Genomic DNA, 27,685 nt, shown 5'->3' with positions numbered 1-27,685 from the left:
TTAAGAACTTAAAATAGACTGCTTATACAAGGCACAAGCAGTCCTGGCTACTTTCACAACTTCTGGCTCTGGCTTATACTGGTGGCATTCTATAGGATTATTAATCTTACTACTTAGTAAACTATGTATTGTCTTGTCGGCAAGGTTGTCCCTAGAGTCTGACTGTATTTTTTTCAACACTGAAAAAACTCTCTCTGTATCTGCATTGGAGTGAGGGAGGGTAAGCACATTCTTGCTTAGGTTATACAGGTGCTGAAACTGTTTCTGACCTCTTGGTAATTTCAGTTTCCCCAAGGAATTCCAATATTGGTTGAGTGTTGTTGTGTCTGGGTCAAATTTTGGAAGGTCAGATAATGGGGTTAAGATATATTCTGCAGCTTCATCTTCTAGTTTTCTCTTCTCTTCCTGGCTGAAACTACAAAATCTCTCAGACAAACTGACTATGTCATCTGTAGATATTTTGTCTTTAGTGCTGGGATTCAGAAAACCAATTCCTTTGAGCACCTTATCATTGAAAGGGAATTTCTTCACCATTGTCTCTGTAGTTGTGCAATAGAACTCTCTTACTGACCTGAATAAAAGATAAATAAAACAATTAAAATTGTAATCAACACATACAAAAAATTGTTTAGAGTTCTAGATATCTAAGATTTATTCTTAACATTTAATTAAGAGGATTTTTAAAAATATATATATATATATTTGCCCATGTTTTTATTACTTGTATTTTTTTTACCTAAAGAATTTGTTGACTGTTTCTGGTGGCAAGTCATCATGAGCAGTTAAATAATTCCTTGCAGTCCATCCAATGGCCAGTGTGGCTTCATCATGCTGGTTGTCTGCACACCTAACCTATACCTTAGTGATGTCTTGCACAGATGTAATGGCTCTTGTTGTGACAAATTTTTCCATCCACTTAATTAATATTATAATTTGTTATACCTTTAAAAATTTGTTCTTATATAAATCTATACCAGTCAGTGTACACTCAAAATGTCTAACATTTCCAAGGTTTTATAAGCAATCATAAAAAAATCTATGTTGAACCGCAAAGTGAGATATTGAACCTGTCGATGAGATCATTGGACTGCTTACATATTACAGTATGCGTGGGATTAGTTAAATCTCATTTGCATTCGTTGGTGTTCGAAAGTTACGGAATTGACAGAGTTTTACCTCAGTGCTGGTAAAGGAAATTTACATCACGGAAGCCACTACAAAATACATGTATGTCAAACAAAATAAGAAAGTAAAAGATATTGACCGTGTTCTCGGGGTAAAATGCAATTTGCTGACCCTTTGAACCAAACTGTTTCCCTTCAGCCTAATGGCCTCAGGCAAACAGTTTGGTTCTTGGGTCCGACAAAACACATGTTGCCCTCGAACCCAGTTAGTAAATGTGTATTATTATTGGAAAATCTCAAAAATGTCACTCAGTTAAATTGCAAAAGAAATTTGGAAATATATTTATACATAAAAGTTTGAATTATTTCTGTGATAAGACTGCAGGATTGATTTGTGTTTTGTTTATTACCCCTTCAATTTTTTTTTAGTCATATTATTATGCCACCACTTGCTGGTGGAGGCCTGCAAATATAGACCTGTACTTGACACTTATGGCCTTTGGGAAGTGAGGGATCTTTTTCGTGCCAGCACCTTCTGTGATACAGAACCTCGGTTCATACGGTTTCATCCGAGGAACCTATCTCCACATCCTGCTGTGGGATTCGAACCTGCGACGTAAGGATCAGCTTAAACTTAGAGTGGTATTTGGGTTATACAGTAAAACACGCTTACTGCGAACAGACTTAAATAAGGAATTGAAGCATATATAGTGAAGTGATTTTCATTCCCTGTGGTTTTAAAACATACTGAAAACTAAACTGAAAAATGAATACATTTATAATGAATCAAAATTATTTGTCCCTGGCACTTATAAGCATGTTTTACCTGTAATGACAAAATAATGGGGATTTGTTTTCACAGTGGCTGTATATTGTGAATAATTTAATAAGTCGATAGCAACTTTTCAGTTTTAAACTAATCTCGTTCAAGCAGATGCTTGTCTGTCTCCGTAAACTCCAACGAGCAGGAGTTTATGGAGACAGTCGAGCATCTGCTTGAATGAGACTAGTTTTACACATGCTATCTACATGATCTAAGTGGTAATTTTTTTTTTTAAAAATATGTATACTGGTATATTATTTAAAAAGTACATATTATACAAAAAATACCGACTAACCGGTTATGAAAATCATAACCCGTCATCCCATGCTAAACCGGTTACTATATTTCTGACTGATTAGATGGTTACCCAGTTGACCATTGCCATCCCTAATAAATTTTTTACATGTGTAAGTTATGTGCATTTCTTTTGTGAAATCATGAAAAAAAACCTCCTAATTAATCCCTATTTATATTATATTTTGTAATTACATTCTCAAAATTGACTGCATGTAAACATCTATTTAATAGAGTACTTTTTACAAATAATACACGGAAAATGTGACAGCATCTTTGAACTCTGTTTGATGGTTTCATTAGGGGTGTCAATGAATATTCGAGTACTCGACTATCATTCAATCATACTGACTATCGACTAAAATTTGTTAAGTCGGTTGTTCGTTTAAAATTTGCTACTCTTAAATTCAATGTAAAAAAAAATTGGATCTGCTCAGTTCATTTATTAACGTATCAGTGTTCAAACTCAGGGAAAGGCTTAACCAGTCTTTGTTAATTGTTCAAAGGAATTTTGTTGTTGGACAAACATGCATTGGCATACTTTAAAAGATGTCGGATCCAAATTGTAAAGTTTCAACCTGCAATTTCGTAAGATCTCAGATCTCATATAATGCAACTACCAATTAATGAAGAATAATAAAACTTTATAAATACATGTAAATTGGGGAATGGTTATGAGCATAATTCAAAGGTGTTTCTTTCTGATATTAATATCAATCATTTTTAAATTGTATTGATTGAATGCAAAAAATCTCATAGTTAAAATTTTGTTTTTATAAGAGTTACACTTTAATTGTTTAACAATCACGGGTCACTGACAAGACACATTCAAATGGCTTCAGGTAAGAAATCAATAAAGGGTACATGTACTAGCAGCAGGAAAAGAAAGGATAAATACGAGCATTTGATGTTCTGTATATAGATAAAATGTGCAGTCAGTGATTTTTTTAGAGCTGACTTGGGGCCGAAATTCGGCCCCAGTCCCAATTGAAAATATGCCTGTATTTTCCCAAAATGTAATGGAAGTTTTCCCAAAGAAATACTTACAAAATATGTGATCAAATTTAGTTTGTTTATTGCATGTTTTTCAAGCAGGTTTTGTTGTTCAGGTGGCAGGGGATAGTTTCATACTAAAGACCCGGTCAAATTTCTTAAAGAATTGAGATATCCCCTGTTTGATGTGATATTTATGTAGAAAAATTATTAGAATAATTATGGGACACATTTGCAGTGTAGCAGAGTGCTTGCTGAAATAAATGATGTGCAATATGTAGGTGTCACTATGATGCTTATATACATGCAGAGTTGTAAATGCGAACCTAAGACACATGGTCAGTTGCAGAGGAAATTCACTGAAAAGCAGTAGGCCTTAGAAGAAGGTGTGTATCTCAGAGGGAAGGTGAATGGCCCCATATCAATTGGTGAATTTTCATTAGGGCATGCATTGATTTACAGACTACTGAGTGTTTTATCCTGCTCACTCGGGCCTGGGGGTGGGTTGTATGGGTGCGACTGAGGCCCAAATCTTGCAAAAACAAGCCAAAATTTGGGGAGACCCCAGGTGTATTTTTGGTACATGTGCACTCTACTAGGCAAATTATATGTAATTTGTTGACATAATTTGTGAGCCATGGGCATATGAAGTGTAATTAATTAGCCCCTGGAAAACTGTCCCCATGTACATGTTTTTATGCATCGCATGTATATGTGTACCCCCTCGGCACATGTTTGGCATTTAAAAAAACTATCCTCTGCCACCTTCAAGAAAACACCAATTTTCAGAAATATTTAATTTAGTCTAATTCTTCTCTAAATAAGTTTATTGATGTATGCCATTTTCAAAACTCACCATATTTCTTTTATTTGACTCTTATTCATTTAGATATAGAGACCTAAACACAAGGGGGGTAAACCTTTCCCAGTACACATTTTCAAAGAGTTTGAAGCATCAGCTTAACAAATCTTAACAGAGTAAGGCGATTTTTGTCTGAAAAAATTTATTTGTTTGAAATAGTTTGGGCACTGTCACATATATTTTATCAAATTTTGATGCAATATCAGTATTAATTAAAATTAAAGGGGCTCAGTTATTGCGATATCACTGAAATTACAAATTATAAACTTACTCTTTTTTACATGTATTTTCACTAAATATCATTATTTTGAGAAAAGAATGAGTCAGTATGCAAAAATATCAGTTCACGGAACCACATTTATTCAAAGAATTCACGGAACCACATTTATTCAAAGAATTGCTGTGCTTTAATTTTTTTTCAAATTAGACCCATCTTACTATTGATAATTACATTAAAAAAAAACCCTCCCCTTCATTTTCCTCCTCATTTGTCTTCTATAATGTGATAGAACTTAAACTTTTCATTATTTTCATATATAGACTATATATTTTTCTTTAAATTATAACAAAAAAGATGGTCTTTTTGCATATTTAATGAACAAAATATCAGAAATATGTACATTTTTCATGTAATTATTGGATTCTACTAAACACCTGAAATTTACTCACAAATGCCAAGTAAGGACAGGATGATCACTTTAATTATTCAGGGGAATCAAATGCATGTATTTGATCACTCAGATACATTGAAATTGAATGGAAATATACTCAGGAAAAGGACAGTCAGTAAAATCAGATTTCCACAGTATATGTGACGGTGCACATTTTAATGTTTTTGAAATATTTTCTATAGAATCAGGTAATGGTTGGAGGGGTAGGGTAGATAAATGCAACTTTCAGGACACTTCTTCTTGAACCTTTGATGCAAGAGGGGTTTTTGTATATTACAATAAATATCCTGAAAAATAGATTAGGTTTTCTTTTTGCAAACAAGCTATAGATGTATAAATTCAAGCAATTAAGAGGTAAAATGGGATTTCTCAAAACATCAAAAATAGGAGAATATGTGTTTCATGTGAGTACATTTCATGAAGGCATGCAATTCTTATTGAATTTTTTTATATGTAGCTGCATTTGAAATTGATCAAAGTTACCATTAAACACTGTTTTGATAAGAAATAGATTCTTTTGGATTGTAGGAGTTGGTCATTTTTGAAGTAACACAACACAAAGAATATGGGTTTAAGGTGGTTGACCGACAATTGGTGGGGTCACTTATTTGCCTCTAACTTTTTTATTTTTCATTGAAATAAGACATATTTAGTATATTTTTACTCAGAATTAATTGCACTTTCTAAATATGGAAAGTTATTTTAATTAAAAAGCAAACTTTGAAAGTTAAAGGTGGCAGGGGATAGTTTCGTACTAAAGACTCGGTCAAATTTCTTAAAAAATTGAGATATCCCCTGTTTGATGTGATATTTTATGTAGAAAAATGATTAGAATAATTATGGGACACATCTGCAGTGTAGCAAAGTGCTTGCTGAAAAAAATGATGTGCAACTTGTAGGTGTCACTATGATGCTTATCATATACAGAGTTGTAAATGCGAACCTAAGACACGTGGTCAGTTGCAGAGGAAATTCAGCTGAAAAGCAGTAGGCCTTAGAAGAAGGTGTGTATCTCAGAGGGAAGATGAATGGCCCCATATCAATTGGTGAATTTTCATTAGGGCATGCATTGATTTACAGACTACTGGGTGTTTTATCCTGCTTGCTCCGGCCTGGGGATGGGTTGTATGGGTGCGACTGAGGCCCAAATCTTGCAAAAACAAGCCAAAATTTGGGGAGACCCCAGGTGTATTTTTGGTACATGTGCACTCTACTAGGCAGATTACATGTAATTTGTTGAAATAATTTGTGAGCCATGGGCATATGAAGTGTAATTAATTAGCCCCTGGAAAACTGTCCGAGTAAAATTAACATCGCTATTTATCATTTATAAGTTGTACAGTTTTTTTTTATTTTAAATGAGAAATTTCAATTTCTTTTGGATAGGTGTGACTGCCATCTGATAACTGAAATTTGATACCAAGCATGACCATATTTGCCAGAAGAGCATCTGTTTGGAGATGACAAAGAATAAGCAGCATAGTGAAATTTAAACAGTCACACAAGGATAAAAGTCCTTCCATCTAGGATTATGTAGACATCAGGCCTTAATACATTAAGAACTTGTAATATATGTATTTTTACAAAAAAAATTTAGAGAGAACTGCTATTTTGGCATATACAACAACAAATGTTAACATATGTGCATATTTCAAATGACTTCAGTGCTAAGGGCATGTACATGAACGAGGATTGTTAGAAAAGTTTGTGGACACATTGATTTAAGGAAAATTTACTGTGCACTTTGAAAAATGACCTGTCTGAAGGAATAGTCTTTTAATAGCTTGGTGCTCTCCAAGACTTTCAATGACATTGCAATTCTCAACTTTGTGTTTTCGCATTGATCATCTATAATTAGCGATGAAACAGTCATAACCCCTCTAATTTAGTTCAAAATTTTGCAACATGCCCTCGTTGAATATTGTAGCGACATGTAAAATATCATTAATTTTTTTGCACTACAACAGTGCAATTTTTTATTTCAAGAAATTGGTCTGATTTCAATATAGCTTTGATTACAAATAGACAACTCTTAGATACATAATTCTTTTTATCTTTTTAGGTCTTGTGAGCCAAAGGCTCAAAGAGCTAATGCTATGGCCATTTGTGCGGTGTATGTAAACTTTTTACCTCACCTGAGCTGAAAGCTTAACTGAGCTTTTCTGATCACCAGTTGTTCGTCGTCTGTCCGTCTGTCTGTCTGTCCATCCATCTGTAAACTTTTCGTATTTTCATCTTCTTCTCAAGAACCACCGAGCCAAATTTAACCAAAGTTGGTACACAGCATCCTTGGGTGAAAGGGAGTTTGTTAAAATGAAGGACCAACCCCCTTTACAAGGGGAGATAATCAAGAGAAGACAAAAATAGGGTGGGATCATTAAAAAATCTTCTCAAGAACCACAGGGCTAGAAAAGCTGAAAGTTATGTGGAAGCATCCTGGGGTAGTGAAGATTCTAAATTCTTCAAATCATGGCCCCCAGGGGTAGGGCGGGGCCACAATAGGGAATCAAAGTTTTACACTGAGATATATAGGCAAAATCTTTAAAAATCTTCTTCTCAAGAACCACTGGGCCAGAAAAGCTGAAACGTATGTGGAAGCATCCTGGGGTAGTGTAGATTCTAAATTCTTCAAATCATGGCCCCCAGGGGTAGGGCGGGGCAATAATAGGGAATCAAAGTTTAAAATATATAGGCAAAGTCTTCAAAAATCTTCTTTTCAAGAACCACTGGGCAAAAAAAACTGAAACATATGTGGAATCATCCTGGGGTAGTGTAGATTCTAATTTTTCAAATCATGGCCCCCGGGGGTAGGGTGGGGCCGCAATAAGTATTACAAGGGAGGGAGGGTCTGGTGACGAACAGCAGGGCCAAAGTAACTCAGGTGAGCGTTGTGGCCCATGGGCCTCTTGTTAGAATATGGGCCATAACTCGAGAACCCCTTGGCCAATTATTGTCAAATTTGTCACAGTGTATCCATGGCCCAAGGGCTCCCGTTTATAGTAAACTTAGGGTTGTGACCCTTAAACAAGGGGAGATAATTAGGTAAATAAAACCAAAAGTACTGGTTGCTAAAAAATCGTCTTCTCAAGAACCACTGGGCAGATTATCACCAAACTTTCACAAAAGGATGAGGATATATTGTAGATTAAAATTTGCACAGGGAATCACTCTGAGACAAAGGGCTTGGTCTCAAGGTCACTTCAAAGTTGACCAAAAATTACATTTATTAAAATGTTGATATTTTGCTTACTATAAGGACTGGGATCATCAAATCTTGTCAGTTGATGCATCTAAGGACCTCGTATCATGTTGACTCAAAAGTAGTTCATGGTTACCTACTTTTTAAATTTTGCAGCCATTCTTTTTCAAAATGATTTAGAGGCATATTTTGAACAGTTTCAGGCCTATTGTCATCAAACTTTTTCAGTTGACAAATGACAGAATGAGACCACTATTCTTTAAATTTGCTTGTTGTGTCTTAGGCTCATAATTCACATTATATCTACTGCAATTTACTTCAATGGATTCAAATATTTTTAATGAATTCTTATTAAAAAAATTTACTTGAATATATGTGTAATATACATGTACATGTAAAAGATTATTTTAACATGTTACAAAAATTTAAATACATGTGTCTTTTTCCCCCCTTGTAAAACATTTGAATAAATGAACCCAAGAAGTACAGTAAAACCATTTTTTCTCAATTTCAACTGGACCAAGATTAAACATCAAGATATCCAATGACTCCAGATAACCATGCAGGGTAAAAAACTTAAAGAATAAGGGGTTGGGAGTACCAACTCACTTCACCATATAAATGGTACATGTATTTAGATATCGGTTTTTAGCTCACCTGAGCCAAAGGCTCAAGTGAGCTTTTCTGATAAAAATTTGTCCGTTGTCTGTCGTCGTTGTTGTTGTAAACTTTTCACATTTTCATCTTCTTCTCAAGAACCACTGGGCCAATTTCAACCTACTTGCCACAAAGTATCCTTGGGTAAAGGGGATTCAAGTTTGTTCAAATGAAGGGCCACGCCTTCTTCCAAGGGGAGATAATTAAGAATTCGTGAAAAATTAATGGCATCATTAAAAAATCTTCTTCTCAAGAACCACTGTGCTTGAAAATATGAAACTTATGTGGAAGCATCCTCAGGTAGTGTAGATTCAAGTTTGTTCAAATCATGACCCCTGGGGGTCGGGTGGGGCCACAATGGGCGATCAAAGTTTTACATAGGAATATATAGGAATAATCTTTAAAAATCTTCTTCTCAAGAACAGCAAAGCCATGATTGGTCATATTAATATGGTAGCATCCTCAGATAGTGTAGATTCAAGTTTGTTCAAATCATGACCCCCAGGGGTCGGGTGGGGCCACAATGGGCGATCAAAGTTTTACATAGGAATATATAGGAATAATCTTTAAAAATCTTCTTCTCAAGAACAGCAAAGCCATGATTGGTCATTTTTATATGGTAGCATCCTCAGATAGTGTAGATTCAAGTTTGTTCAAATCATGACCCCCGGGGGTCGGGTGGGGCCACAATGGGCGATCAAAGTTTTACATAGGAATATATTGGAAAATTTTTTAAAAATCTTCCTCTCAAGAACAGCAAAGCCATGATTGGTCATATTTACATGGAAGCATCCTCAGATAGTGTTGATTCAAGTTTTTTCAAATCATGACCCCCAGGGGTCGGGTGGGGCCACAATGGGCGATCAAAGTTTTACATAGGAATATATAGGAATAATCTTTAAAAATCTTCTTCTCAAGAACAGCAAAGCCATGATTGGTCATATTTATATGGTAGCATCCTCAGATAGTGTAGATTCAAGTTTGTTCAAATCATGACCCCCAGGGGTCGGGTGGGGCCACAATGGGCGATCAAAGTTTTACATAGGAATATATAGGAAAAATTTTTAAAAATCTTCTTCTCAAGAACAGCAAAGCCATGATTGGTCATATTTACATGGAAGCATCCTCAGATAGTGTTGATTCAAGTTTGTTCAAATCATGACCCCCAGGAGTCGGGTGGGGCCACAATGGGCGATCAAAGTTTTACATAGGAATATAAAGGAAAAATCTTTAAAAAATCTTCTTCTCAAGAATAGCAAAGCCATGATTGGTCATCTTTATTTGGTAGCATCCTCAGATAGTGTAGATTCAAATTTGTTTAAATCATGACCCCCGGGGGTCGGGTGGGGCCACAATGGGCGATCAAAGTTTTAAATAGGAATATATAGGAAAAATTTTTAAAAATCTTCTTCTCAAGAACAGCAAAGCCATGATTGGTCATATTTACATGGAAGCATCCTCAGGTAGTGTAGATTCTAGTTTGTTCAAATCATGACCCCCGGGTTTGTTTAAACTTTTCAACCTTTCAAGACTGATCTGATTTCTGCTTTTTCCTAGCCATAGTGCTCAGGTGAGCGATGTGGCCCCTGGGCCTCTTGTTGAGATAATGAAGTTTAACTTTTAAGTTAAAGGCTAAAAAAGATGTTATGTTAAAATTTTCCACAAGTGACACCATGTCTTACTGAAATCATCCCTGTGCATTTCTTGTAAGAGTATTTTTCTACTTACTGATTGTCAAACAATGGATATCCTCAATCAGTAACACATTGGGATTACTTACTATGTAGTTATGCTGTGTAAATAATTTGTCAAGCAATTATTATGACAGTGATGTAGCAAAACACTGATGATTCTGTAGTATGACACGTGTTACTAACATGATTGCATTAAAGATGTTAGATGAATAGAAAAGTCTAGAAATTAAAAATCAAAAGTCGAAGTTCAAGAAATGAGGGTCTGGGAGTATTAGTGTTTTGGATACAATTTCAGGAGTACTGTTGGAGAGAGTACAGTTGAATTATGTATCCTCATGCTCACTCCAGATTCAGAGTTCTGGAGATGAGGTCTTGATATTTGGGTCAAAGAAGAAAGAGAATGTTAGCAAAGTTGACAATATAAACAGAAACATGTAACCTTTAGGTGGAAATTAAACAAATATTTATCCTTTTATTACGACGTTAACTTACGAGCTGAGAAGGAAGTCCCACTCGTTGCTTTGCAACGAGCTTTGCTCTAGTTATTAAGGTCTTCCGTCTCCAACGGAAGACCTTATTGTTTTCGTTCGGTTTCTTTTTCCCTATTATTATTATTATTATTAGGGTCTTCCGTCTTCTGCGGAAGACCCTTCTATTATTCTATTGTTGATTTTTCACTTTTCTTTTTATTATTATTATTCTTTTTTTTTTCCTTACCGATTTTGTGCAGAAGATTTCTCGGAGATCTCTCGATCGATTTGCTTCAAATTTTCAGGGTTAATGCGTTGCTATCTGAAGTTTATAACGCCGCTTCGGTTTTTGAAAAATCACTTCCGGTCAGAAGTTATCGCCCTTTGATCGATTTTTACATAGACCTTGTGTCTGCACAAAAACTCAAAAACGACAAATGCTAGAGTGTTGAAACTTTCAGTGGTGATAGAGGACATGTTCTAGATGTGCACCTTGGTTTTCAAATTTTCCGGAAGTGCGAAGTATGGAAGCTGGGTAGGGGTCGAAATTTAGGACGTGATTTACGAGTGAATTTTAGAGACATTTCTTATAATAACATTTTAAATAGAAGTATTTTGTTAAAACATATTGAACAAAAAGTCTTCAAAATTACAAGACCTTTTATTTGATATCAAGAAAAAGGGGCTGACCCCTCAAATTAGGGGCTCAGAAGGGCCAAAAGTCTTTCATCTATAACTCTTTAATGATCAATATTTTGTTATAAATTACTGAAGCAAAAATGTTCATTATAACAATTTGCAACTATATATTATAAAATTTTGATCATATGTTACGTAACAAGGGGCCATAAGGGGCCAGAATGCTAAATCTTTGACACATTATATCTCGAAAAGGGGAAATATTTTGATAAGCAATATTGAACAAAAGATGTTCAGAATAATGTTCTAAACAATATACACCCTCTTAATTTTTGCAAGACATCCCCATTAAGGAGTTGGAGGGCTGGCCCCTAAATATTGTTATTCTATATATCTCTTAAACGAAAGGAAATTTCTGAATAGATGTTGAACAAAAAGTCTTCAAAATCACAAGACCTTTTATTTGATATCAAGAAAAAGGGGCTGACCCCTCAAATTAGGGGTTCAGAAGGGCCAAAAGTCTTTCATCTATAACTCTTTAATGATCAATATTTTGTTATAAATTATTGAAGCAAAAATGTTCATCTTAACAATCTGCAACTATATATTATAAAATTTTGATCATATGTTACGTAATAAGGGGCCATAAGGGGCCAGAATGCTAAATCTTTGACACTTTATATCTCGAAAAAGGGAAATATTTTGATAAGCAATATTGAACAAAAGATGTTCAGAATAATGTTCTAAACAATATACACCCTCTTAATTTTTGCAAGACATCCCCATTAAGGAGTTGGAGGGCTGGCCCCTAAATATTGTTATTCTATATATCTCTTAAACGAAAGGAAATTTCTGAATAGTTGTTGAACAAAAAGTCTTCAAAATCACAAGACCTTTTATTTGATATCAAGAAAAAGGGGCTGACCCCTCAAATTAGGGGCTCAGAAGGGCCAAAAGTCTTTCATCTATAACTCTTTAATGATCAATATTTTGTTATAAATTATTGAAGCAAAAATGTTCATCTTAACAATCTGCAACTATATATTATAAAATTTTGATCATATGTTACGTAATAAGGGGCCATAAGGGGCCAGAATGCTAAATCTTTGACACTTTATATCTCGAAAAGGGGAAATATTTTGATAAGCAATATTGAACAAAAGATGTTCAGAATAATGTTCTAAACAATATACACCCTCTTAATTTTTGCAAGATATCCCCATTAAGGAGTTGGAGGGCTGGCCCCTAAATATTGTTATTCTATATATCTCTTAAACGAAAGGAAATTTCTGAATAGATGTTGAACAAAAAGTCTTCAAAATCACAAGACCTTTTATTTGATATCAAGAAAAAGGGGCTGACCCCTCAAATTAGGGGCTCAGAAGGGCCAAAAGTCTTTCATCTATAACTCTTTAATGATCAATATTTTGTTATAAATTACTGAAGCAAAAATGTTCATCTTAACAATCTGCAACTATATATTATAAAATTTTGATCATATGTTACGTAATAAGGGGCCATAAGGGGCCAGAATGCTAAATCTTTGACACTTTATATCTCGAAAAGGGGAAATATTTTGATAAGCAATATTGAACAAAAGATGTTCAGAATAATGTTCTAAACAATATACACCCTCTTTATTTTTGCAAGACATCCCCATAAAGGAGTTGGAGGGCTGGCCCCTAAATATTGTTATTCTATATATCTCTTAAACGAAAGGAAATTTCTGAATAGATGTTGAACAAAAAGTCTTCAAAATCACAAGACCTTTTATTTGATATCAAGAAAAAGGGGCTGACCCCTCAAATTAGGGGCTCAGAAGGGCCAAAAGTCTTTCATCTATAACTCTTTAATGATCAATATTTTGTTATAAATTACTGAAGCAAAAATGTTCATCTTAACAATCTGCAACTATATATTATAAAATTTTGATCATATGTTACGTAATAAGGGGTCATAAGGGGCCAGAATGCTAAATCTTTGACACTTTATATCTCGAAAAGGGGAAATATTTTGATAAGCAATATTGAACAAAAGATGTTCAGAATAATGTTCTAAACAATATACACCCTCTTAATTTTTGCAAGACATCCCCATTAAGGAGTTGGAGGGCTGGCCCCTAAATATTGTTATTCTATATATCTCTTAAACGAAAGGAAATTTCTGAATAGATGTTGAACAAAAAGTCTTCAAAATCACAAGACCTTTTATTTGATATCAAGAAAAAGGGGCTGACCCCTCAAATTAGGGGCTCAGAAGGGCCACAAGTCTTTCATCTATCATTATTTTGTTATAAATTACTGAAGCAAAAACGTTCATCTTAACATTCTGCAACTATATATTATAAAATTTTGATCATATGTTACGTAAAAAGGGGCCAGAATGCTAAATCTTTGACACCTCCAACAAGGGGAAATATTTTGATAAGCAGTAATGAACAAAAGATGCTCAGAATAATGTTTTTAACAATATGCATCCTTTAATTTTTTATAGACGAATATCTCAGTCAAGATCTTGACTAATCTTATCCAAAATCAGACGGAAGACCCACTCGTTGCTCGCAACGAGAACCATCTAGTTATTATTATTTTTCTTCCAACCGATTTTGTGCACGCGATTTCTCAGAAACGGCTGGGCCGATTTACACCAAACTTTCAGATGTAAAAGATATTCAATTGATCTTGATAGGTTTTTTGTTTTTTTGATGACGTCACTTCCGGTCGTGAGATACTGACGATTTTCTGATTTTCAGAGGGTCGGCTTGTCCTGGAAACTCCTCCTAAACGACTAAAGCTATTGAGTTAAGATTTTCAGTGAAGATAGAGGAAAGATTGTAGATGTGCAATTGGGCATCTATATCTTTCCAGCTCAAATGGCGTTGAAGCTCGCCTGGGCTCGAAAAATAGGCTCACAAACATCTCGCAAAATTTGACACGTTTTCTTTTCTATCTTTTTACCTGTAAATATTTTGTTAAAACATGTAATACAAAAGATGTGTAAAATGATCAGACCTTTCATTTGATATCAAGAAAAAATGGCTGATCCCTCAAATTAGGGGCTTAGAGGGGCCAAAAGTCTTTTATGTATAACTCTTGAACGATCAATATTTTGTTATAAATTACTGAAGCAAAAATGTTCATCATATCTATTTGCAACTATATGGTTTAAAATTTTGATCATATGTTACGCAATAAGGGGCTAAAAGGGGCCAGAATGCTAAATCTTTGGCGCTTTATATCTCAAAAAGGGGGAATATTTTGAAAAGCAAAATTGAACAAAAGATGTTAAGAATAATGTTCTAAGCAATATACAACCTTTCAAAATTTCCAAAAGGACCCCATTAAGGACTTTAAGGGCTGACCCCTAAATATTTCAATTCACCATATCTCGAAAACAAAAATAAATTTCTTAATACTTGTTGAACAAAGAGTCTTCAGAATAACAAGACCTTTCATTTGATATCAAGAAAAAAGGGCTGATCCCTCAAATTAGGGGCTCAGAGGGGTCAAAAGTCTTTTATGTATAACTCTTGAACTATCTATATTTTGTTATAAATTACTGAAGCAAAAATGTTCATCTTAACGATTTGCAACTATATGGTTTAAAATTTTGATCATATTTTACGTAATAAGGGGTCAAAAGGGGCCAAAAAGCTAAATCTTTGATGCATTCTATCTCGAAAAGGGGGAATATTTCAATAAGCAATACTGAACAAAATATGGTCAGAATAATGTTCTGAACAATAAGCACCCTTTCAATTTTTGTCAAGCGGCCCCATTAAGGACCTGGAGGGGTGGCCCCTAAATATTTCCATTCGGCATATCTCCACAACAAAAAGAAATCTCTGAATAGTTGTTAAACAAAAAGTCTTCAAAATGACAAGACCTTTCAATTGTATTAATTATTATTATTATTTTTTTCCCGTTTTTTGTCCAAGCGATTTCTCAGAGATGGCTCAATGGATTTTCTTGAAACTTTCAGGGATTATGAGAAATAAAATAAACTAAAAATATTTTTAAGGATTTTGCAAAATTCACTTCCGGTCGTCAGATATGTCCAATTTTCGTTTTTTTTCAAAAGAGATCATGTCCGGACGATATCTCAGAAACTGTAAAAGATTAAGTCCTCAAACTTTCAGGGATTATAGATCATGACAAGTACGTTTGCAGAATATGTTTAAATCCGTCAGCCGTCACTTCCGGTCGTCACAGGAGGAGATAAAAAAAATCGAAAATTTTAACTTTTCTTATTTTAATTATATCTTGCATCGCATTATTGCATCTGTTTTACAGTTTCGAAATATGTTAGTCCCACCGGAAACAGAAACGTCAGCTTCCGGTTATAAGCGAAAAACTACATAATTTGAGTATTTTACTTTCCAATAAATATCGCTTATAGATGAAGTATTTGAAATGATTTTTAGATATGTTATTTAGACTGCAAATGTCTAGAGTAACGTCAAATATCTTGGTAAAATTCACTTCCGGTCGCATGTTTTACTGTCCGCAAAATAAGAACTTGTCAAAGTGAGATCTCAGAAACGGTAAGAGATTAAGACACCAAATTTATATGAGTAATAGAACTTAATGAGTAGGCAAAACTCTTTGGGTTAATAGCGTCAGCCGTCACTTCCGGTCGTTACAGGAAGTGATCAAAGAAATCGAAAATTTCAACTTTTCACTTTTGAAATAAAACTTGCATCATATAATTGAATCTCTTTCACAGTTTCTATATGTGTTGATCTCACTGGAAACAAAAAACGACACTTTCCGGTTATAAGAAAGAAACAATGTTATTTGGATTTTTAACATTCCCAAAAATATCACTTATTGATAAAGTTTTTGAGATGATTTTTACATATGTTATTGAAACTGCAATTGTCTAGTTATTATTGTTTTTTTTCTTACCGATTTTGTGCACGCGAGTTCTCGGAAACGGCTCGCTCGATTTTCATGAAACTTACAGGTCTGATAGAAGATTAAAAAATCTAGATGTATATTTTTTTGTTTTGATGACGTCACTTCCGGTTCCGAGCTTTCCGCGATTTAGTGATTTTCGGAGGGTCACTTTGTCCGGCAGTTTCCCCAAAAGGGCTTCCTGGTAGAAGCATGAAATTTTTCAGCGATGATAGAGCATTATGTGTAGATGTGACATACGCATTTCTTTTTCCCCGGAAGTGCCGTACTTCGTCGTTCGCTATGGCCCGAAAAAAGTCCTATCGGGATTTTTAAAATTTCTAACACTTTTTCTACAATATCTTTTTACCTGTAAATATTTTGTTAAAACATATAGAGCAAAAGTTGTGTAGAATGATACGATCTTTCAAAAGATACCAACAATAAGGGGCTGGCCCCTAAAATCAGGGAGCTAGAGGGGCCAAAAGTGTTTTCCTGATAACTCAAAAAGTATTGAGAATTTGTATAGCATCATAGAAGCAAAGTTGTTCAAAACGACAAGTAGCAGCTAAGGAGATCATCAAAAGTCGTCAAAATGACGTCACTTCCGGTCACACCGGAAGTAATGGTAAATGGCTCATTCTTGCTCATATGACCGTAGATGTCTCCCGAACTCGATCTCATCTCCTTAAAATTTAGACGGAAGACTTATTTGTTGCTTTGCAACAAGCTCGTCTAGTTAAGGTCTTCCGTCTCCAACGGAAGACCTTCTTGTTTTCGTTCGGTTTCTTTTTCCCTATTATTATTATTATTAAGGTCTTCCGTCTCCAACGGAAGACCTTCTTGTTTTCGTTCGGTTTCTTTTTCCCTATTATTATTATTATTATTATTATTATTATTCTTACCGATTTTGTGCACGCAAGTTCTCGGTAACGTCTTGGCCGATTTTCATGAAACTTTCAGATCTGATAGGTATTGATCTGAACCTTATTGGAAATTTTTTTCGTTGATGACGTCACTTTCCATCTTGAGATAATTCGGATTTTCTGATTTTCAGAGGGTCGGCTTGTCCTGGAAACTCCTCCGAAACGACTTCAGATATTGAGTCAAGATTTTCAGTGAAGGTAGGGGAAGGTTTGCAGATTTGCAGGCAGGTGTCCAAATCTCTCTAGCGCAAAAGGCGCCGAAGCTCGGTAGGGCTCAAAACATGTCTCAGAAACATCTCACAAAATTTTACACCTTTTCTTTCATATCTTCATACATGTTAAGAATTTGTTAAAACATATAGAAGAAAAGTTGTGCAGAATGATACGACCTTTCATTTGATATCAAGAAAATGGGGCTGACCCCTCAAATTAGGGGCTCAGAGGGGCCAAAAGTCTTTCACCTATAACTATTTAACGATCAATAATTTGTAATACATTACTGAAGCAAAGATGCTTATCTTAACGATTTACAACAATATATGATAAGATTCTGATCATATGTTACGTAATAAGGGGTCACAAGGGGCCAGAATGCTAAATCTTTGACGCTTTATATCTCGAAAAGGGGGAATATTTTGAAAAGCAATACTGAACAAAAGATGGTCAGAGTAATGTTCTAAACAATATGCACCCTTTCAATTTTTGTCAAACGGCCCCATTAAGGACTTGGAGGGTTGGCCCCTAAATATTTCCATTCAGCATATCTCCATAACGAAAAGAAATCTCTGAATAGTTGTTGAACAAAAAGTCTTCAAAATCCCAAGACCTTTCATTTTACATCAAGAAAAAGGGGCTGACCCCTCAAATTAGGGGCTCAGAGGGGCCAAAAGTCTTCAACCTATAACTCTTTAACGATCAATAATTTGTAATACATTACTGAAGCAAAGATGCTTATCTTAACGATTTACAACAATATATGATAAGATTCTGATCATATGTTACGTAATAAGGGGTCACAAGGGGCCAGAATGCTAAATCTTGGACGCTTTATATCTCGAAAAGGGGGAATATTTTGATAAGCAATACTGAACAAAAGATGGTCAGAATAATGTTCTAAACAATATGCACCCTTTCAATTTTTGTCAAACGGCCCCATTAAGGACTTGCAGGGGTGGCCCCTAAATATTTCCATTCAGCATATCTACATAACGAAAAGAAATCTCTGAATAGTTGTTGTACAAAAAGTCTAAAAATCACAAGACCTTTCATTTGATATCAAGAAAAAGGGGCTGACCCCTCAAACTAGGGGTTCAGAGGGGCCAAAAATCTTTCACCTATAACTCTTTAACGATCAATAATTTGTAATACATTACTGAAGCAAAGATGCTTATCTTAACGATTTACAACAATATATGATAAGATTCTGATCATATGTTACGTAATAAGGGGTCACAAGGGGCCAGAATGCTAAATCTTTGACGCTTTATATCTCGAAAAGGGGGAATATTTTGATAAGCAATACTGAACAAAAGATGGTCAGAATAATGTTCTAAACAATATGCGCCCTTTCAATTTTTGTCAAACGGCCCCATTAAGGACTTGGAGGGGTGGCCCCTAAATATTTCCATTAAGCATATCTCCACAACGAAAAGAAATCTCTGAATAGTTGTTGAACAAAAAGTCTTCAAAATCACAAGATCTTTCATTTGATATCAAGAAAAAGGGGCTGACCCCTCAAATTAGGGGTTCAGAGGGGCCAAAAGTCTTTCACCTATAACTCTTTAACGATCAATAATTTGTAATACATTACTGAAGCAAAGATCCTTATCTTAACGATTTACAACAATATATGATAAGATTCTGATCATATGTTACGTAATAAGGGGTCACAAGGGGCCAGAATAACAAATCTTTGACGCTTTATATCTCGAAAAGGGGGAATATTTTGAAAAGCAATACTGAACAAAATATGGTCAGAATAATGTTCTAAACAATATGCACCCTTTCAATTTCTGTCAAACGGCCCCATTAAGGACTTGGAGGGGTGGCCCCTAAATATTTACATTCAGCATATTTCCACAACGGAAAGAGATCTCTGAATAGTTGTTGAACAAAACGTTTTCAAAATCAGAAGACCTTTCAATTGATATCAAGAAAAAGGGGCTGACCCTTCAAATTAGGGGCTGACAGGGGCCAAAAGCCGTCATCATAGCTCTTTGATAATTTTATATAAATCAAAAGAATAAAATCTAATTAGGGAAGTCTATATATTATTATCTTTTAACAAAGATCATAGTCAAAATCATATCTCATCTTATCGAAAAATTGGACGGAAGACCTACTCGTTGCTCGCAACGAGATCTCATCTAGTTATTATTATTATTATTCTTACCGATTTTGTGCACGCAAGTTCTCGGTAACGTCTTGGCCGATTTTCATGAAACTTTCAGATCTAATAGGTATTGATCTGAACCTTATTGGAAATTTTTTTCGTTGATGACGTCACTTTCCATCTCGAGATATTTAGGATTTTCTGATTTTCAGAGGGTCGGCTTGTCCTGGAAACTCCTCCGAAACGACTTCAGATATTGAGTCAAGATTTTCAGTGAAGGTAGGGGAAGGTTTGTAGATTTGCAGGCAGATGTCCAAATCTCTCTAGCGCAAAAGGCGCCGAAGCTCGGTAGGGCTCAAGAAATGTCTCAGAAACATCTCACAAAATTTTACACCTTTTCTTTCATATCTTCATACATGTTAAGAATTTGTTAAAACATATAGAAGAAAAGTTGTGCAAAATGATACAACCTTTCATTTGATATCAAGAAAAAGGGACTGACCCCTCAAATTAGGGGCTCAGATAGGCCAAAAGTCTTTCATCTTTAACTCTTCAACGATCAATAATTTGTAATACATTTTTGAAGCAAAGATGCTTATCTTAACGATTTACGACAATATATGATAAGATTCTGATCATATGTTACGTAATAAGGGGTCACAAGGGGCCAGAATGCTAAATCTTTGACGCTTTATATCTCGAAAAGGGGGAATATTTTGAAAAGCAATACTGAACAAAAGATGGTCAGAATAATGTTCTAAACAATATGCACCCTTTCAATTTTTGTCAAACGGCCCCATTAAGGACTTGGAGGGGTGGCCCCTAAATATTTCCATTCAGCATATCTCCATAACGAAAAGAAATCTCTGAATAGTTGTTGAACAGAAATTCTTCAAAATCACAAGACCTTTCATTTGATATCAAGAAAAAGGGACTGACCCCTCAAATTAGGGGCTCAGAGGGGCCAAAAGTCTTCAACCTATAACTCTTTAACGATCAATAATTTGTAATATATTACTGAAGCAAATTTGCTTATCTTAACGATTTACGACAATATATGATAAGATTCTGATCATATGTTACGTAATAAGGGGTCACAAGGGGCCAGAATGCTAAATCTTTGACGCTTTATATCTCGAAAAGGGGGAATATTTTGATAAGCAATACTGAACAAAAGATGGTCAGGATAATGTTCTAAACAATATGCACCCTTTCAATTTTTGTCAAACGGCCCCATTAAGGACTTGGAGGGGTGGCCCCTAAATATTTCCATTCAGCATATCTCAAAAACGAAAATAGATTTCTGAATAGTTGTTGAACAAAAATTCTTCAAAATCACAAGACCTTTTATTTGATATCAAGAAAAAGGGACTGACCCTTCAAATTAGGGGCTGAGAGGGGCCAAAAGTCTTCAACCTATAACTCTTTAACGATCAATAATTTGTAATACATTACTGAAGCAAAGATGCTTATCTTAACGATTTACGACAATATATGATAAGATTCTGATCATATGTTACGTAATAAGGGGTCACAAGGGGCCAGAATGCTAAATCTTTGACGCTTTATATCTCGAAAAGGGGGAATATTTTGAAAAGCAATACTGAACAAAAGATGGTCAGAATAATGTTCTAAACAATATGCACCCTTTCAATTTTTGTCAAACGCCCCATTAAGGACTTGGAGGGGTGGCCCCTAAATATTTCCATTCAGCATATCTCCATAACGAAAAGAAATCTCTGAATAGTTGTTGAACAAAAAGTCTTCAAAATCACAAGACCTTTCATTTGATATTAAAAAAAGGGGCTGACCCCTCAAATTAGGGGCTCAGAGGGGCCAAAAGTCTTCAACCTATAACTCTTTAACGATCAATAATTTGTAATACATTACTGAAGCAAAGATGCTTATCTTAACGATTTACGACAATATATGATAAGATTCCGATCATATGTTACGTAATAAGGGGTCACAAGGGGCCAGAATGCTAAATCTTTGACGCTTTATATCTCGAAAAGGGGGAATATTTTGAAAAGCAATACTGAACAAAAGATGGTCAGAATAATGTTTTAAACAATATGCACCCTTTCAATTTCTGTCAAACGGCCCCATTTAGGACTTGGAGGGGTGGCCCCTAAATATTTCCATTCAGCATATTTCCACAACGGAAAGAAATCTCTGAATAGTTGTTGAACAAAACGTTTTCAAAATCACAAGACCTTTCAATTGATATCAAGAAAAAGGGGCTGCCCCTCAAACTAGGGGTTCAGAGGGGCCAAAAGCAATTCATCGATAGCTCTTTGATAATGTATATAAAATCAAAGGATTGAAATCTAATTAGGGAAGTCTATATATATTATTATCTTTTAACAAAGATCATAGTCAAAATCATATCTCATCTTATCGAAAAATCGGACGGAAGACCTACTCGTTGCTCGCAACGAGATCTCATCTAGTTATTATTATTTTTCTTCTTCTTCTTCTTCTTCCTGGGTACTTTTTTGTCCGCGAGTGATCTCGTCAACTACTCATCCGATTGAGGTGAAACCTTTTTAGGGTTAATAGGCATGTTTTGTAGATATGCGGAATCAAGGTCATTTTGCGCGCACGTGCATGCACGTGCGTGCGCGTGCAATGCGTAAAATGACCAATATACTTGATATAGCTGAAACTTTTATATTTTTTGATGAAATGCTTTGATACTCAGAATATAAGGATATATTAGAAGTGAAAACAAGATGACATGGTCAACATGCACATGCATGCACGTGTGCGCAGGCGCAAAGCGTAAAATGACAAATATACTTGATATAGTCGTAACTTTGATACTTTTTGATGAAATGCTTTGATACTCAAAATATTTATATATATTAAAAGTGTAGACAAGATGACATGGTCATCATGCACATGCATGCATGCATGCATATGCATGCACGTGCGCGCGCGTGCAATGTGTTAAATGACCAATATACTTAATATAGCCGTAATTTTTATATTTTTTTATGAAAAGCTTTGATATTAAGAATATACAGATATATTAAAAGTGTAGAAAAGATGATGTGGACATCATGCTCATGAATGCACATGCGCGCGCGTGCAATGTGTTAAATGACCAATATACTTAATATAGCCATAACTTTTATATTTTTTTTATGAAAAGCTTTGATACTAAGAATAAACAGACATATTATAAGTGTAGACAAAATGGCATGGTCATTATGAACATGCATGCAGGTGCGCATGCGTGCAATGCTAAGATGACCAATATACTTGATATAGCCGGAACTTATATATTTTTTGATGGAATGTTTTGATACTGAGAATATAAAGATGCTTTTATAGTATAGATGAGATGACATGGTCATCCTGCACATGCATGCACGTGCGCACGCGTGAAATGCAAAAAACGATCAATATACTTCATTGCCTTATTTAATGAAGCTTACAGGAAATAAGACACCAAAAGGGTGTTGGGGAGCGTTTGGGGAACATCTGTAACGGTCCCCGTTACAATTATAACTAGTTATTTTTCTTCTTCTTCTTCTTCTTCCTGGGTACTTTTTTGTCCGAGAGTGATCTCGTCAACTACTCATCCGATTGAGGTGAAACCTTTTTAGGGTTAATAGGCATGTTATGTAGATTTGCGGAATCAAGGTCATTTTTCGCGCACGTGCATGCACGTGCGTGCGTGTGCAATGCGTAAAATGACCAATATACTTGATATAGCTGTAACTTTTATATTTTTTGATGAAATGCTTTGATACTCAGAATATACGGATATATTAAAAGTGTAAACAAGATGACATGGTCAACATGCACATGCATGCACGTGTGCGCACGCGCAAAGTGTAAAATGACAAATATACTTGATATACTCGTAACTTTTATTCTTTTTGATGAGATGCTTTAATACTCAAAATATTTATATATATTAAAAGTGTAGACAAGATGACATGGTCATCATGCACATGCAAGCATGCATGCACGTGCGCGCGCGTGCAATGTGTTAAATGACCAATATACTTAATATAGCCGTAATTTTTATATTTTTTTATGAAAAGCTTTAATATTAAGAATATACAGATATATTAAAAGTGTAGACAAGATGACATGGTCATCATGCACATGCATGCATATGCATGCACATGCTCGCGCGTGTAATGTGTTAAATGACCAGTATACTTAATATAGCCAAAACTTTTATATTTTTTTTTTATGAAAAGCTTTGATACTAAGAATAAACAGACATATTATCAGTGTAGACAAGATGGCATGGTCATTATAAACATGCATGCAGGTGCGCGTGCGCGCAATACTCAGATGACCAGTATACTTGATATAGCCGGAACCTATATATTTTTTGATGAAATGTTTTGATACTGAGAATATAAAGATGCATTAATAGTATAGACGGGTTACATGGCCATCCTGCACATGCATGCACGTGCGCGCGCGTAAAATGCAAAAACCGACCAATATACTTTATTGCCTTATTTAATGAAGCTTACAGGAAATAAGACACCAAAAGGGAGTTGGGGAGCGTTTGGGGAACATCTGTAACGGTCCCCGTTACAATTATAACTAGTTGTATTCGATTTAACTTTTCCTTTGCTGCTTTCCCCTACAAAATGTGTAAGTGACATTTATATGGCTAAACATAAATCTATGCAAGATTACATATTGAAGTGATGTTTTACATTGATTAGAGCAATTAGTTGAACTGATAATTAAATGTACTCAATGGAACAAATCAATAAACTAGGATTTCCTACATTATATTCTCTTTTTTTTTCCAGAAATGTGATATATATAGAAAAAAAGAACTGCATGACCATGGCCATGATGGCCATACCGTATGACTAACCCTAATATAAAAAACTTCCACCCCACTTTCTATCCCTGTAAGTGCACAGTGGATTAAGTCTATTATTTACCAATTTCAAGGTGAAAAGTCATGGCCTACTGGTTAACTCCGAGGGCTGCAAGCATTGGAAAAATCTAATCCAAGTTACTTAGAGGGAACATTTGGTCATAATTAATTTTCAATTTCTGTATATAAAACCTCACCTCTCATACAAAAAGAAAAGCAGCATCTTATAACATACATGTTTAAGTTAATTAAGCTTGATATTGATATCTAAATTGGAACAGTGTGGGGAAATCCTTTTAATGGCTCCTGATGCAGATGTAGTGAAGACACTTCAAATTCTGAACCACTAGAATTATTTGCATGTAAAATTATATCTCCATCATTCCAATCAGAGTCAAAATAAAGTCACAAGCACTTAAATAGCATACTTTCACCACTTGATTCTGATATGATAGTGTTAATTTACATTTGGAGCCAATGTGCCTGGAAGTTATCATAAAAGTGGGGATTTTTGGAAATTTAGCAAGCACAATAAAACTTTTTGAAGCAAGTCTTTAATTCATCCCTTGATGCATCATCCATGCAAGTTTTGTCCAGGTAGGGTTTATAGTTACTTGGGAATGGACCTGATCTAAAAACTTTAACCCGACCACTTATGTGGAAAATGTAGGACAGATCCAGCATCTGAAACAGGTCTGGAAATGTCCATCTCTAGATGCATCATCCGTGCAAGTATGGTCAAGGTAGGGCTTATACAATGTAATTACTTTATAATGGACTTGCTCATAAAACTTTTACCCGGTCAGACATCATCAATCCAGTGAATCACAATCTGGCCAAAAATACAGAAATGTTAAAACATTTTGTACATGGAGAGCAGTGCATGTCTATATAGAGGCTAAACTGGGTGTGATGTTCATTTCTGTCTTGTACATGCAAGTATTGTTTAGTAAAACTGTGCTCTACAGATTCTAGACTGTATAAAAAGTAAAACAGGCGTCAAGAAAAAAAGACATATTAACTAGCTATGTAATATTGTACTGATTCTGACAAAATGGATCTATAAATTGCTACCTTTGCTGATGTTCCCTTCCTCTTTCTTATTTTTTCTAAAAGTCCAAGTACTTCAGATTTTGGAACTGTTAAATTGAAAAACAAAATACATGTAATTCATACTCTATCAAAGCAGATTATATTTATTAAATACAGATTGTCCTTATACTGCATAAATAACATTTCAATTCATCATAATAGTACACTTAACAAGAGGCCCATAGGCCTTGGTGATCACCTGGATATCATGCAGCAAACTTTTTCTATACTCCTTGTACTTATATACATGTCAACTTCATGTCAAATGCAAGCTCTAGTAATAATTGAAAAACGAAATCTTATTACTCCATATCATCATTCAAAAAAGTTGTCAGCTATATGTGCAAGAGTAAGTAGGCCCCACTCCTTAAGCCCCAGTGGGACAGGGATCACTGAATTCACAATTTTTGTTTGCATAAAGTCCAGGTTATAAACATTATAGAGAAAAGACATCACCTTACTTTGTACTAAACAAGTTTTACTGTACTTGAATCTAAAGCAGGTTGTCTTAGAAGGGGAAGCTAGAATTCAATGGTCTTAAGTTTTGAGATAAAATCAATTTTAATTTCTCATTTTTGTGAATCTTACCGTCATCTTCTTTCTTGACTTCATCTTGACTTTCTAAAAGCAAATGATAGTAAAAATTCTAATATTAAACAATGACAGGATAAAGTTGTGCATTTAAAAAAGGCAATTTCTGGAGGAAAAAAATGCTTTACACCATGCAACATGTTGCTGTTAGAATAAAAAAAAATATTTCTACAGATCCTAAATTTATTATAACTGACTGCATAGAAATTCCAAATTAAAAATGCAATGGAATTCAACAATTTCCAGATCAAATTTTAAACATTCCAAATCACAGAAATACAGTAATAATGTAAACTAGTATGTGATGAAACACTCTGCAAGATATAGAAAATAGCAATTTTCAGTGTCAACAATTATGTTACTTTAGTTAAAATTTTGAAACTCAAACATCGATCATATTACATGTACCATTAGTACAAAGCTTTATTAATTATGGTACAATGTGGACCAACATAGAAATATGGACTGTTTAGTAGAGATCAGACATCACAAATGATCAGGTCTGAGTATAGGGTTTTCACCTATGGGTGCTCACACCAAAGGGTGATAATCATACTACATGTAAGACATGATAATATATTTTATTATACTTTCATGTTAAATACTAAAATCTGATACAAATATTTTGTATTGAAATTTTGAACTGGTTTGAGAAGCATGCACAAATCCTGACTGGCTCCCCTCATTGGACACAGCCCTAGTTTTAAGAAACTGTGGGGGACACAGCAGGTTGTTTAGGTAGAAGATAGCATTTGCAAATTGATAAGAAATCCCTGCCTGGCCTCCAATTATATGTGATGCTATCAACAGGAAGCATTATAACAGTAACACATGGGCAATTGTAATGAAGACTTGTGAAAGCTTGGACCATAGAGTGACAATTTTAATATTGTATTTCCTCAGAGGAGCATTTGAAATGCTCATGTGAGGAAATGAGACTTGTAATTCTTTGGTTTTGGTTTTACCTGTAATACCGAATTTTGACTATGTCGGATTGTCCAATTTCCTAACCTAGCTCTTGCTCACGTGAGAAAATTGAACTTAGAAAAAATTACTACCAATGGTATATCTTTATATAAGGCTGTTCTTACATGAGCAATTTGAATAGACTATTGCTCATGAGCATCCAAGTGAGCATAATTTTGCACATGTGCATTTTGCATGGTTAGTATTTTCCTGCATGACCCTTAATACAGAGACTAACAATCTGCATATGAGCAAAATCAAATTCTACCTAATTTGCATACATTTCTTACTTAATATAAGATTCTCGTGTGAGTCTCATGAGCTGCTCATGAGCATTTTTTAGAATGTTTGGTACAGGGAAAACAAAATTTAGAAATTTTTTAAATTATGTTTCCTGATCCTTTTTTTCTGCATAAATCTCCAGCAATGAAATACAATTAAACTATAAATAAAATAAATTCATCACTTGCCTGGGTTGCTTCTCTCCCAGACCTCCCCTTTCTTAAGCAGCAGCAAGATAGTATTATTGGGGAGAACTTCAAAGTACTCCTGATCCTCCACTTCTGTCCCATCTTCCATTAATACAAATT

At 34.8% G+C, this 27,685-nt stretch overlaps 1 protein-coding gene across 1 annotated transcript; it reads right to left on the bottom strand.

The window, feature by feature from the left end:
* Window positions 1-27,674, bottom strand: LOC133199855 (uncharacterized). Its single transcript, XM_061335677.1, has 5 exons — window positions 27,566-27,674; window positions 26,127-26,159; window positions 25,521-25,585; window positions 737-852; window positions 1-571 (listed from the first exon to the last, which is right to left on the bottom strand). The coding sequence occupies exons 1-5, from the start codon at window positions 27,672-27,674 to the stop codon at window positions 1-3; spliced, it is 894 nt and encodes a 297-aa protein (XP_061191661.1).
* Window positions 27,675-27,685: the final 11 nt, after the last annotated feature.

This window comes from Saccostrea echinata, unplaced genomic scaffold (assembly GCF_033153115.1).
Source record: "Saccostrea echinata isolate AGI-Se365-2 ecotype Australia unplaced genomic scaffold, CSIRO_AGI_Sech_v1 ptg000036l, whole genome shotgun sequence".
Classification (NCBI taxonomy): domain Eukaryota; kingdom Metazoa; phylum Mollusca; class Bivalvia; order Ostreida; family Ostreidae; genus Saccostrea; species Saccostrea echinata.
This window is presented reverse-complemented; position numbering and strand designations above follow the sequence as displayed.

What these genes read in the sequence shown, in the direction of transcription:
- LOC133199855 (XM_061335677.1), bottom strand. Translation starts at nt 27,674, where the DNA reads ATGGAAGATGGGACAGAAGTGGAGGATCAGGAGTACTTTGAAGTTCTC. An exon ending in AGTCAAGAAAGAAGATGACG is followed by an intron (nt 25,586 to 26,126) that starts GTAAGATTCACA and finishes TCAATTTAACAG; the next exon opens with TTCCAAAATCTGAAGTACTT. An exon ending in ACAGTCAACAAATTCTTTAG is followed by an intron (nt 572 to 736) that starts GTAAAAAAAATA and finishes TCTTTTATTCAG; the next exon opens with GTCAGTAAGAGAGTTCTATT.